The sequence below is a fragment of the Pongo abelii genome, chromosome 12 (genome assembly GCF_028885655.2).
Source record: "Pongo abelii isolate AG06213 chromosome 12, NHGRI_mPonAbe1-v2.0_pri, whole genome shotgun sequence".
NCBI classification, from domain to species: Eukaryota; Metazoa; Chordata; class Mammalia; order Primates; family Hominidae; genus Pongo; species Pongo abelii.
In genome coordinates this window covers 103,256,952-103,271,125 of record NC_071997.2, presented here as the reverse complement: position 1 = coordinate 103,271,125, position 14,174 = coordinate 103,256,952, and the positions used below count along the sequence as shown (strand labels likewise).

Here is a 14,174-nt window from a genome sequence, read left to right as displayed (position 1 = left end):
AAGAGAATGGATGGATGGGTGGATGGATGGATCAATGGATGATAGGTGGATTAATGGATGAATGGATTGATGGATGGATGGATGGGTGAATGGATGGTGGATGGATGGATGGATGGATGGATGGGTAGATGGATGGATGGATAGGTGGGTGGATGGGATGGACAGATGGATGATGGATGATGGATAGATGGTTGGTGGATGAATGGATGGATGGATGGATAGTTAAATGGAAGAATGGGATGGAGCTTCCTTCTGGCTTTAAGAGGTTTGGCTTCTCTAGTCCATCTGTATTCTTCTCATTCCCCTGTGGCTTTGGAAGCCATAGTTCTTCTAGAGACAGAATAACAGATGTGTCGAGAGTATATCCACCTGTGGAGACCAGTGACATTCATGACCTTGGATACCCTCCAGCTACCCCAGCTCAGGGACTGTGTAGGCAGGATTAGGCCAGGGGTAGAAACCTTGTCACTAGCCTGTCCACCCATAAGTGGGAGAAAAATGGCTCTCCACCTTAAACACAAGTCCCTCCCAAGTCTTTAAGTTTTCTTTTTTCCTTTTCTTCTTAGTGCTTAGTAGATGGTCATATAAAGCTACCTGCTTATGTGATGAACCAATTCAAGCTGAGATGTTAGAGCCATGATTCTTAACTTTTGGTGCACACCCAGAATCCCTGCAGAGCTTTCTAAAAATACATATGGCTCATGGCCCACTCCAAGACGAGTAAAATCAGAATGGCTCAAGATGAGACTCGGACTGGGTGCGGTGGCTCATGCCTGTAATCCCAGCACTTTGGGAGGCCGAGGCGGGTGGATCACAAGGTCAGGAGTTTGAGACCAGCCTGGCTAAGATGGTAAAACCCCTCTCTACTAAAAATACAAAAATTAGCCAGGTGTGGTGGTGGGGGCCTGTAATCCCAGCTACTCAGGAGGCTGAGGCAGGAGAATCACTCGAACCCAGGAGGCAGAGGTTGGCAGTGAGCTGAGATCACGCCACTACACTCTAGCCTGGGTGACAAGAGCAAGACTCCATCTCAAAAAAAAAAAAAAAAAAAAAAAGATGAGGCTCAATTATATGAAGTTTGTAACATGTGTGGTTCTCACTTGTATTACTAAAGCTTGAGACCTACTATGTTAATGGCTGAAGGTCCAGTTCCTCTAAAGAGGACTAGCATTTTAGTAGTTGCTTCAATATTACTACTTAAAGTGGGGAGAAATATGGTAAATCCAGGTATACTCAATGGGAATGGTACTTTGGGATCCATCTTGGAGAACACAAGTGGTTACTCTGAGAAGGAGGGGTTTAAGTGAAATCTGTAACCCTGGCTCTCTGCCTGCCCCCCTCCCATGACCCTGAGCAGCCTGAGAGAAGAGTGTCCCTTAGACAGACAGCCTGGGAGGCAGGGGTTAGGCACTATCAGCACCTGTTCTGCTTGTTAATCTAATTTAAACCCACGACAACTCCGTGAGTGGCACAATTACTACCATTTGACAAAGATGAGGCTTGTAGAGATTCTGAGACTTGTCCAAGCTCATATTGTGTGTGAAGAGTTTCCTCCAAGAACACTTAGACCTCAAGTCTCCTGCCCACTGTGTGCTCAGAGACCTTCAAGCTACATGATTGTTCCTGTAACAAGGTGTCTGAGAAATATCCCCCTGACAAGCCTGGGTGTGAGTTTTAAGGCTTTTAAAAATTATCTTTAGAGCCTTTGAATGGCTCTCTCTTTTTAGTGTAAATCACCTAGACATTAAAGGCCTTATTGTATATTTATTAGTGTGTTATTCAGACCATGGGGGAAAAGAGAGAAGCTGACTCTACGAATGACTTTGAAAGTGAGAAAAAGCTGGGCCTGAAATTAAATCATTGTGACACTGCCACTTGAGGGCAACAGTTTCAATAAATGAGCACCTTTTTTATTTCTGATCTCGTTTATCATGCAGGCAAGATTCGAAGAGAACTTCTGACCATGGAGGCTGAATGCCACAGGCTCTGATTTCCCTAGCTGTCAAGACTTGCCACATTGCCCTGGGCTGACTGAAGTTCAACCTAGAGCAGCCTGGGAAAAGCAATCAGGTCCCTTTTCAGAAGCAAATACCTGGTGGCATCTTTCCACAGGTGCCCTGCCCTGAGACCATCTCTCGCTCAGCCTGTCTACTGACAGGAACAGCCAGGGTTCTGTGCATTAGTGGTGAAGGTATCAGTGGGCCAGTAGGGAGGTTCCTCTTTGTCCAGGGAGCAGGAGTCTGGGGTGGGGAGAATTACTTCCTGCTGCCCTAGTCCTGGATGGCATCTGAGGATAGGTTGCTGGCATTGCCAGGACAGAAGAGGGGAGCGGAGGGCAGCCAAAGCCGCCACTTTAGAAGGTAAGAAGCTACGGCTGGGCAATTTTGTGGTTGTCCATAACCATGCTGCAAATTAGCGGCGGAATCAGAATTGAAACCATACCTCCTGATGGCCACAAATCAATATCTTTTTGAGTTAAATTACCTTGGCACATTTCCTATTAGGATTGTTACTGGTTTTAAAGCTGGGATCTTTGGTCAGAACTGACTGCCTTAAGTAAGTGCGGTAGCTGTATGGGTATCCAGCATGAATGCAAATTTTTCTTCACTTGCGGAGGGTGGCTGCAGATTTTGATCTAAGGGCAGTGAGTTTGAGGGTTTCCTGATGCAGCTGGGCAGCTGGGAAACAGACCTTTCCAGGGTGCCACTGTGGAGATGAGTCCTGGCTTTGCCACGAGCAGGCAGTTTTGTTTGTTAGTTTGTTTTTTTGAGACAGAGTCTTGCTCTGTCACCCAGGCTGGAGTGCAGTGGCATGATCACAGTTTACTGCAGCCTCAACCTCTTGGGCTCAAGCAAGCCTCCTGCCTCCGCCTCATGAATAGCTGGGATTACAGGCATGTACCACCATGCCTGGCCAAGTAAAAATATACATTTTTTTGTAGAGGTTGGGGGGGATCTCGCTATGTTGCCCAGGCTGGTCTTGAACTCCTGGCCCCAAGTGATCCTCCCACCTTGGTCTCCCAAAGTGCTGGGATTACAGGTGTGAGCCATTGTGCCGGGTCTGAGCCTGCAGTTTGACCTTCATCACATCACATTACATCACATCACCCGCCTGGGCTTCATGTTCCCCATCAGGAAACCAACATGGAAAGGGGAGGAGGTTAGACTCAAGTATCTTCCGGGTCTAGGGATTGAGATTCTGCAGAAAGGCAAGGCTTTGTGCTGAGAATTTCAATTCACCACCACCTTCTGGACTGAGGCTTATTTGTGCTTTAAAATGCCCTGACAGCTTATCTTGGCTCAAGCCTGAGTTTCAACGACTTTCGGTTTAAAATATCTTTTCGAGTATTAGTAATTCAAATGATTGGCAACTTCTATCCCCTCGGGGCCCAATTCTTCCCTCCACACACTGTGTAGTTCTGGTCATACATAATAAAGTCCCCAGATACCTGCCGCCATGGGAGAAAGTCATGTGCTTCCAGAGGAAACAAGACTCGAGATGGCCTTCTGGGTAGGAGCCCTGGAGAGTGTCTCCTATAGCCCGACATGCCACCCACCCTCAAGCTTGCATTCCTGCATCCAGAAGAGCACCAATTATACACGGACAATTGCTGCTGGATTGATCTTTCTAAGACACATCAGAATGGCAGTGTGGTGCAGTGGGTGGCTCCCTAGCCAGCTGCTTCTGCTGGATCTGCCACTAGCGATCTTAGCTCAGCCTCTTAATAATACGAGCCTCAATTTTAAAACATTCACACAAGCACGTGCTGTTGCTATTCTGCTTGTGTCTTCCTTACTGGACTAGATGTTCCTTGAAAGCTGTGACCTTGTCTTCGGCTGTGTCGTCTTTGGCACCTGCTACACAAGAGGCACTCAATCCATGATGGTGAGATGAATGTTTGAACCCAAAAGGACCTAGCACTTATTAGTGCCAATAACAGCCAGGCACCGTGCGAGCCATTTTCCATATGCCATTTCACAGCTCGCCATTTTACATAAGTATTATCATATTCATTCAGTTCATGGAGACTTTATGGCCACTAATTTCTAGCTAAGATGTCCTATGCCTATGTGACTCTGTGACCAGCCGGGCCTAGGCTGTTTGATAGCCCCTATTTCTCTGCTTCCTTGCTTCTCTGGTCATTCTGGCCAGGCAGATGAGCAGGCTGGGCACTCATCTGTCTGTCCCCTGAGAGACTCCAGCCAAAGCCCGGCAGCCTTGGCCAACGTGGCCACTCATGCTCTGTGATTTATTAGACCTCATATACTCCGCTGCTTTCCAGGCAACTAGGAAGGGAGCAGCTGCTGTGCTTCTCCAACTGCCTTTCCCCTGCCTTCTGCCTCTGGGTGCTTCCAACCACCCTGCTGCTCCCGCCCCGCTGGTGCACGACAGCCGGCACTGCCTGCTCACGACACAGTGGTTTCCGGGGAACTTGGTGGCGTCTGACTTGTCATTCCTCAGCCCACTCCTCTGAGTCAGGCTCTCCCCAGCCGACTTTATTATTACAACTTCCTCCCTCGTTACTACAAACACGGAATGTTGTTTTCCAAATAGTGGTCCCCAAACCACCATCTCCTGTTATGAGAGGAAGCCAGCCCCATTCATAATCATCACATTCGACATCACCAGGATATCACTGTGTCCCCCTCGCTGCTCTGAGCGCTATGCTAGTGAGGTCATCTCTGACATTAAACAGAGTGAGCTTTCGGTAAGGCAAACTGCTGAGTATTGCAAATCCAAAGATTCTTGAGACTAGCAGCGACCCCATAATCAGAGAGCAGGCAAATATCCATCCTTTGTGATCCCAAACTCTGAACAGTGCAAAGCTGATTTGCTGGGCAAATGCCCTGTTCCTTGCAGCTGGCCAAGGCACCCACGAGAGTAGCTCTGCACTGCGGTGGACGGTCTATTGATTGTCCTTTCTGCTGCCACCTTCTACCCTCACCACACAGATCTCATGGGAGGTGAGGAGGCTGGCCCAGGCATCTTTAATTTAAACCTGGAATCACTCCTGCTCATCACTAAACTCTGCCCCAGACAAAGCCATGAAGTCACTGAATTTGCGTCAGCTCTGTCCCCATTCCTCTCTCCTGCTCAACTCACACCCTCCAGAGGACAGAGCAACTCCTCTGGTGATGGAGGCATTGCCTTGGGAAGAGGATAAGTTGGGTGGCCAGGTGGACGTTGAGGCAGGTGGCCATGGCATCATGTGGAGAGAAGGCTGCCCCTGAAGGCACTGACGTGGCAAGTCCCAGGGCTCATTTGTCTTGAAGGATCAAATAATCAAAATAATCGCTCTTTTTTTTTTTTTGCGAGATTCTTTCATATATTTCCCATTCTCTTTCCCAACTCCACCCTTTCTCCCTAAGAGGATTTAGGTCTCCTGGAAAGAGTCCAATTTGGACCACATCACTTCCTATTTCCTCTCTCTGCCTCAGTTTTCTCGTCTTCTAAATGAGAATTGACTTTCTATATGAGCATAGAAAGGTAAAGAGAGAAAAACTAGTTGCAAGGCCCTATGGCCAGTCATACCCGAGGAGTTGTTTTCCTGACTATGCTACACAGGGAAAAAGGCCAGGCCACAGAAGAAGTGCTGAAACCCCTCTGGCACCTTTTCTCACACTCATGGGTATGTATTCTCAGACTCCAACTCCACCTCTCCCAGCCACATCAGTGAATCCTCCCACCCCCCACCAGCACCACGATGGACTGATGCCTGAGGGCTCAGCAGCCTCAAGCAGCACTCCCTGGTCTCTGCCAGGCCTGGTAGGGAAGGAAGGAATGTTGAGAGTGATAAGTCAGAATATGCAGCTCTCAGAATATGAGGCTGGGCAAATACCTATAGGATGGCACACAGCCCTGCCCTCAGATAAGAAGCCTTCCCAACCAGGCTTCTTACTGGAAAGAGAAGCTGTGCTGGAGGGAGGCTTGGTGCCAGAAGACAGCTGGTCCCAAACAGGGGGCAGCCCAGACACCTGCTATGCCACACTGATATCTGGTGAATAGAGCAAGAGTCCTTCGTAGCTGGGACCTTCTCAGCCAGCTCAGAGAGGCATTTCAGAGGCAAGAAGATGGATATGAGTTTAGGAATGGGGAGAGCACTCTTTTTGATGTCAAGATTTCATTCCTGATGAGACTGCAGCAGCTTGTAGTCCTTCTAAGTGCAACTAAATACAGATGGGTTAATGGCGGGGAGTGGGGAGAAGACTTTCAAGAAATTACGAAGGAGGCCATTCAGCCTTATTGCCAAAGCAACAGGCAGGATCTCTCCCCTGCACACCATGGGGATGGAGGATGGGTAACAGTCATCGTTCAGGTGGGACCCTTCTGAAAAGGTATTCTCTTAGAAGGAAGCCAAGTCTAAGCATAGCTAGACATTTGGGCTTTTTCTCCTGTAAACAAGTCACAAAGAAGGATCCTTGTTGCTAAAGCAATCAGATCTGGGGTCCCTCAACACTGAGGTCATAGGATGGTATTTATACTTACGGAATGGAAAAACAAAAGCCAGGCACAGAAGTGCCCTAGTTTAAGTTTGCTTTCCAATGTCACTACCGCAGAGGCCTGATGGATCACTGAGTAAGCAAGTAAGTATCTCCAGAAAGCTTAGAGGATTCCACTGTCGTATGTCTTGGTGGTTGTAACACAAAGCTCTGTTCCAATCTCTACTGAATTACACTGGTGTAGTATCCATGACTAATTCTGCTCTGGGGTACCAAACTCCCACAGAACCTGCTTGGATGGCCAAAATACTTTGTCCTTTCCCTTCTCGCCCAACTTCTGCTGGTAAAACCCAGTTTCTACCATATTAAATTACTTTCATTCTGGCCTTTTAACATTTCTTTGCCTGTTTTCTTCTTGGCTGTATCTGAACTTTGGGAAATGAACATCTTTAACACCCACTCATGAAATCCCCACTCTGGCAGCTGGTCCTCTGGCCTCTGGAAGGGCCACTAGCCAGGGAAGTCAGAGGGACCCACAAATCAGTACCCAAGACACTACCTAAGGGATATTAGTAGTAATTGCTCAACCTGGACCTACCGATTAAAGGACAATCATGAGTTTGTAAGTAGATGTCACAGACTCTGGAAATGTGTAACCAAAAGCCAAATCACCTGGTATAAAATCAATTTTGGACATGGGGAAGTACTTACCCATGCTTCCCTGGAGTGGGCATCAGGGGGATCTCTCTTGCAGCTTCGTTGTGGGGCAGCAGCTGGGCGATGTACCTTCCAGAGGGCTGCAGGTGCCTGTGCACCGAGACGGCCAGTGTGCAGTGCTCACTGCTGCTCCTCATCCACGGACTCAGGATGGTGTGCTTGGAGTCAGCTGAGGTGTTGAGGAGGAGAAAGGAGCCTGGAAAGAGACAGGGAAATTGAATCTGCAGATGTGTTCAGGTAAGACCAGCAGTAGCTCTGTGGCAAGACTTAGAGACAAATGGCATCAAAATCAGAGATACTGGAGGCCATTATCTCGTTCTCTGCATGCACCCAGCCTTCTTCCTCCGTTCTTAAGATTTTCTTTGTAAATAGTATAGCCTGATGCAGGTGGACAGTGGCTGGAGACATAGGCCTTATAATCAGGCAGACCAAGGTTCTAACCTTAGCTCCCCTACTTCCTACTTCTGTGTCTTAGAGCCTTAGATTTTTCATCTGCAAAACAGGATTAAAAACAACTATTTCAAAAGACTCTTTTTCCTTCCCTTGCTAGTTGAATGATCTTGGGAAAAACATTAACTTTCTTAGGTTTCAGTTTCCTCCCTTATAAAATGGGGTGAGAGGGTTGGCTGAGCTCAATAATCTCTTAAGGTTCATTTCAGCTCTTGAGCCTATGAGTCATGTGAACTTGCAACTGGTCTCCACAGAAAAAGCCCTACAAATCCCCCCTGGTGTTGTGCCCATGGCAGAGTTTCCCTCTGGAGCAAGCCAATCCTGATTCCAGTAGCACAGGCCAAATGACCTGCAAGAAACCTACATTCATGGGGATTACTGTCAGTGTAAAAGCACACCACCATTATATTGTTCCAGGCGTTCCCTCTGATACATTAATTTTACTTGCTCACTTCTGCATTGAAGTTTTGGGCCATTAGATGCTACTCCTTTTGCAGTAGAAATCTATTTCAACAAGATCCCTGACTTCCACAGTGGGAAGCAGCTAATGAGTACTCAGTCTTCTTAAACTACTCCTGGCACTTCCAAGGTCTCCTTCTGCAGATAACCCAGTTTCCCAAATAGGCAAATAAACTAGCAGCCTGCAATAAACAGTGGTGCAGATAAAAGAGGGGGATTCCTAGCAAGGCAAAGCATTATTCAAAAGGAAGGTGTTGTTCCAGGAATTGGAGGTTTCCAACTTTCTTAAAGTAAGTAAAAGCGACTTCTGGTTAAAATCAGGATGAAGCACAAGACTGAGTCTGAGCTGGATCGAGAACGTGAACCCTCTGTACTTGTTGGGAAGCTTCAGCATGGCATATGAGAAAAGTGCTGTACAACTGTCGTAAATAATCTACATTATTACAGTATTTTGCAGTGGAGGAAATGTTCTTGTCATGGGGACAGAGGAAAAGAAAAGGGATTAGAACCAAAGACAAAGAATTGGGAAGATCATCTAATTCAGTCCCCTGGCTTTCCTAGGGAAGCAAACTGGAGATCCAGATAGGGAAATGACTGGTCCAAAGTCTTAGTTTGAAAGTTAAGACTAGACTCCAGATTTCTGGACTCCTAAGCAGTACTCTTCTCCTTGTATCTTTTTCACTGGCCCACTGTGTACTTCAGCCTAAAACATGGCAAAGGTACCTTGTGGCCGGGATGTATAGCTTTGGAAGTCAGAGGGGCAGGAAGGGGAATGAGGGGCACATGGGCACCAGACCAAATCCATTTATTTGGTCCCTTCCTTACTCCTTTCTGCCCTCAGATTCCATTTAACGGATGCCTATTTTGAGCAAACATCCAAGCACTGGCTTTGCCCTGAGGACACAGACATGACAGACACAGTTGTGGCCTTCAAGGAACTCCAGGTCTGGCAGGGTTGCAGAGATGTCTGCAAGAACTATCAGCACAAATAGAGGTCATAAAGTCAGACACACATCCAGGCAAAACATGTTGGGAGCCTTCAGGAAGGAGACAGGAGGTCCAGGTGGCAAGATCCATAAAGAGGAAGACCCTTGAGCCAGGTCTTAAAGGGAGAGAAAAACAAAGATACTGGCAGAATGGACTGTGCAGAAGTTGAAGGGAAGAGGAGTCAGGACAAAGGTAGATGATGTTTGGCTGCAGAGTAGGACACTGGAGAGAAGACTGAGAAATAAGGAGGGCCAGGGTGATAGGAGGTGTAACCAGACCACAGAGAGCATTGCTTCTTGGCTGAAGATTTCCAGCTTCACTTTGTGGATAATAGAGAGCCAGATATTTTGAGCAGGAGAGTGGCACCATCAGAGTGGTGCTGCAGGAGAACTGATCTGTTATGGTGGGGGCAAGAGGGAATTAATATTGACCTAACCTCATCTTGCACCACAAGTCCACACAAGGGCAAGAATGTGACTAAATGCAAATGCGAAGTGTTTGCTATGTTACTGTTGTAAGCAAAGGCAATGTGTTGAGGGTGGATGACTGGGGTTTCCAGTACTAGGGTAGTGTGTATCTGTGCAGAGCATGTGAGGACCCTGGAAGTATCTCTGGGGACAGAGTCTTGCTCCAGACTCTTTGAGGGTATGGCCTGGGGTTAGGATGAAGCCAGTCCCATTTCCGATAATAATGTACACATAAGGGAGCAGCAGCAACTGTGTCCTGGTCTGAGACCATTCTCTGATGTTCTCAAGTTGGCAGAATGTTGAGTAGAAACCAGGAGTTTTTTGAGCTACTGAAGGGAAGAATGGGGGCAAAATAAAGAAAGTATCTCCATTCTTCTCAGGAAGATTACTGCTATACACATGTGCACATGCATGAGAAGTTCAAAAATCCAGCTGAAGGTGTTGAGGTATTGGGACTAGGGGCTCTTTCTGTGTCACTGCTCCTCTCCACCCTTGGGTGTGGCCATGCATGTAAATTCTGTCCCCGAAATTTGGCACCTCAATAATGGAACTCTTTCAAAGCTGACTGGAAGATAGATTATTTTTCCAGTTCTAATATGTGAGATGATGTTTATATGAATCTTATTTTCTGCAACCAGACTATCAATAAGCGACTGAGCTTAAAGTATTTTCACTCTCAATGGAACTCTATAGTTGAGAGCTATCTCTTCATCAGCAGCTTTCCTCTACCAAAAATAAGGGAAAAAACACATTTCATAAGCTCCTTGGGATATTGTCAGTATAAATCTTTTAAAGTCAGTAAGAATTTATCTTTCCTCTCTCTCTCTTTTCCGTTTCTATTTATTTTGCTCAGGATAGCTTGGGGCTAGGCAAAGTCTCCCGGGGTCCTTTCTCATTAAGAAGGATGGTCTAGCAGCACACAGACCTTCACCCAGTGTGGCCGTGGGAGAGTGGAGAGGCAGATCAAAGAGCTCTGCTCATACAGCGCCACAACCATGTTTCTTTTATTATGCATCGTGTTGATATGTTTAATGATTAAATATGAAATGGTTATCATTTTTACCTCTGGTCACCAGTGTAGGAATGTGCTGCTCTCATCTCAACCAGCAGGGCTCAAATTATGGGCCAAAACCCAAGGGTCATGAACTTAAAGGTCAAACTCTTTTATATCTGTTCAGTTATTGACCTTAGACAAATTATTTAAACACTTTAAATATTAATTTGCTCAAATTTAATGTGGACATAGCCTACCTCATATGGCTGTCGTGAAGATTAATTAAATAACATGTATCAAGTAGGCAGTACTATTCCTGCTCAAGGTAGGTATGCAATAAAAATCAGTTCCCTGTGTTGACAGGTGTCTTAGTCTGGAATTCCTTTGATCTAGGACTAAACCTGGAATCAGAAGGACTAAACTGGAGTAGCTCTGCTACTACCTACCTTCCTTTGTAAAATGAAAGGGTTGGATACAGTCTCTCTAAGGATTCTTACAGCCCCAAACTGTCAGTAATTCTATCTGCCTGCCTAGAATATTATTAATCTAAAGAAATTGAGTCAAGTCTCCAAGCCCCCAAGTCCTAAACTCTTCTTCTCATAATTCACCTCTCTGAGGGTTATATACCAACCGTTTTAATCAATTGGCCAAATACTCCATGAACTTTCCTGCTAAGATGTAAGGAAGTAAGCTGTGGTTCCCGGCCCTGTCTTCCTCTCTCCCAGTTTACACACATACATCCCTAGGAAGGGTTCCTGCGCTAGCATCATTTGTTTCTTAGATGCTTCTGCTATAAGGCTGCTAACCACCTCTAAATGTCTGGTATGCAATACGATGCTTGCCACATGGTAGGTACTCAATGATCCTAAAAATCAAATTGATATGGTGGTAACATGGTGATGTAGTTTGGTTGTGTTTGTTCCTCCAAATCTCATGTTCAAATATGGTTCCCAGTGTTGGAGATGGGGCCTGGTGGGAGGTGATTGGATCATGGGGGCAGATCCCTCATGAATGGTTTAGCTCCATCCCCTTGGTATATGTGAGTTCTTACTCAGTTATGTGAGGTCTCGTTATTTAAAAGAGTCTGGGACCTCCCCTCCTTTCTCTCTTGCTCTCACTCTCACCATGTGGCATGCTGGTTCCTTGTTGCCCTCTGCCATGATTGCAAGCTTCCTGAGGCCCTCACTAGAAACAGATGCCATTGCCATGCTTCCAGTACAGCCTGCAGAACCATGAGCCAATTAAATCTCTTTTCTTTATAAATTACCCAGCCTTAGGTATTCCTTTACACTGACACAAGCATGGACTAATACACAAAATTGGCACCAATGAGTGGTGTTTTGCTATAAAAATACCTGAAAATATAGAAGTAACTTTGGAACTGAGTAATGGGCAGGGGTTGGAGGAATTTGGGCGGGGGGAGCTCAGAAGACAGGAAGATGAGGGAAAGTTTGGAACTTCTTAGAGACTAATTAAATAGTTTTGACCAAAATGCTGATAGAAATATGGACAGTGAAGACTAAGCTAAGGAGGTATCAAATGGAAATAAAAAAGTTATTGAAAACTGGAGTAAAGGTAACCTGTGTTACACCTCAGCAAATAATTTGGCTGCATTCATGTTCATGCCTTAGGGATCTGTGGAAGGTTGAACTTAAGAGTGATAACTTAGGGTATGTGGCAGAAGAAATTTCTAAGTAGCAGAGTGTTCATGAGTGATCTAGCTGCTTTTAACAGTCTATGATCAGATATGGGAGCAAAGAAATGACAAACTTGAAACTTATATTTAGAAGGATAGCAGAGCATAAGGGTTTGGAAAATTTGCAAACTACTCATGTAGTAGAAAGGAAAAGAACATTTTCAGGGGAGGAATTCAAGTGGCCTGTGGAGCAACTTGCTAAAGTGAATAGCATGACTAAAAGAGAGCCAAGTGCTAATATACAAGACAATAAAAAAAAGATCTCAAGGGCATTTCAAAACTATTTGGGACAGACCCTCTGATCACAGGCTCAGAGGCCTAAGAGGCTAAGAGGAAAGAATGGTTTCAGGGGCCAGGCCCAGGGTGTTGTTGCCCTGCTCAGCCTCATGACACTGCTCCTTACATTCTGACTGTCCCAGCTCTAGCCATGGTTCAAAAGGGCCCAGGTACGGCTCCAGACACCACTTTGGATAACATAAGCCATGCTTCCGTGTGGTGTTAAGCCTACAGACACACAGAATGCAAGAGTGAAGAAGGCTTGGCAGCTCCCATCTAAATTCCATAGGAGGCATGGGCAGAAGTCTACCACTGGGGCAGAGCCCCGGCAAAGAAACTCTACTAGGTCCATATCAAGGGAAAATGTGGGGTTGGAGCCTCTACACAGAGTCCCCACTGGGGCACTTCCTAGTGGAGCTGTGGGAAGTGGGTTGCTGCCTTCTATATCCAAGAATGGTAGAGACACTGGCAGCTTGAAACCTTAGCATGGAAAAGCTGCAGACACTCAACTCCAATCTGTGGGAGCAGCCATGGAGGATGCACACTGCAAAGCCATAGGGGTGGAGCTGCCTAAGGCCCTGGGAGCCTACCCCTTGCAGCAGTGTGCCCTGGATGTGGGACATGGTGTCAAAGAAGATTATTTTGAAGCTTTAAGATTTAACGACTGCCCTGCTGTGTTCCATACTTTTGTGATGCCTATTACCCCTTTGTTTTGGTCAGTTTCTCCACTTTGGAACAAGAATGTTTACCCAATGCCTGTACCACCATCGTATCTTAGAAGTAAATTACTTGTTCTGATTTTATAGGCACATAGATGAGTCCCACATGAGGCTCTGGACTGTGGACATGGAACATTTGTGTTAATATTGGAACGAGTTAATACTTTTGAGGAACTATTGTGAAGGCATAACCATATTTTGAAATATAAGGACATGATATTTGGGGGGGGGCAGGGGTGAAATAATATAGTTTGGATGTGTTTGTCCCTCCAAATCTCGTGTTGAAATGTGATTCCCAATGTTGGAGGTGGAGTCTGGCGGGAGGTGATTGGATCATGGGAGCAAATCCCTCATGAATGGTTTAATACCACCCCCTTGGTGATAAGTGAGTTCTTGCTCAGTTAGTTACGTGAGATCTGGTTGTTTAAAAGAGTCTTGGACCTCCTCATTCTCTTTCACTTGCTCTTGCTGTCACTATGTGACATGCTGGCTCCTTGTTGCCTTCTGTCATGATTGTAAGTTTCCTGAGGCCCTCACTCAGGAAACAGATGCCATTGCCTTGCTTCCATACAGCCTGCAGAACCATGAGCCAATTACACCTCTTTTCTTTATAAGTTACCCAGACTCAGGTGTTCCTTTACAGTGACACAAGCATGAACTAATACACATGACAAGGAATCAAATAGTACAGAATTGCTTATAATTTTTTTTAAAACAGCCTCTAACCTCTGCTCCACCTGACCACATTCCACACACTGGAAAAAATTTTTTAAAGGATTTCTAATTTCTTTAGGTGGCTGCCTTCATAATTCTAAATATTATAATCATAGTTTTACTTGCAGGTGTGACAACTTTAGACATGGATAGGACAATAAGAAAAATAACAATATCCCTTTTATAATTCTTGATTTTTAAAATGTTCTTGATTTTAAAAATTATCTTCCACACCTTATGTTTTTAACTTTATGT

The 14,174-nt window shown here is 45.7% G+C and overlaps 1 protein-coding gene across 1 annotated transcript in view; it reads right to left on the bottom strand.

Annotated features, from left to right (window-relative positions):
• Nucleotides 1-14,174, bottom strand: part of ALK (ALK receptor tyrosine kinase) — a 725,336-nt gene that overhangs the window by 332,230 nt on the left and 378,932 nt on the right. Inside the window, exon 4 of the mRNA XM_024242328.2 lies at nucleotides 7,152-7,353. Within this exon, the coding sequence (XP_024098096.2) occupies nucleotides 7,152-7,353 (202 nt within the window). The remainder of the gene's footprint in view (nucleotides 1-7,151; nucleotides 7,354-14,174) is intronic.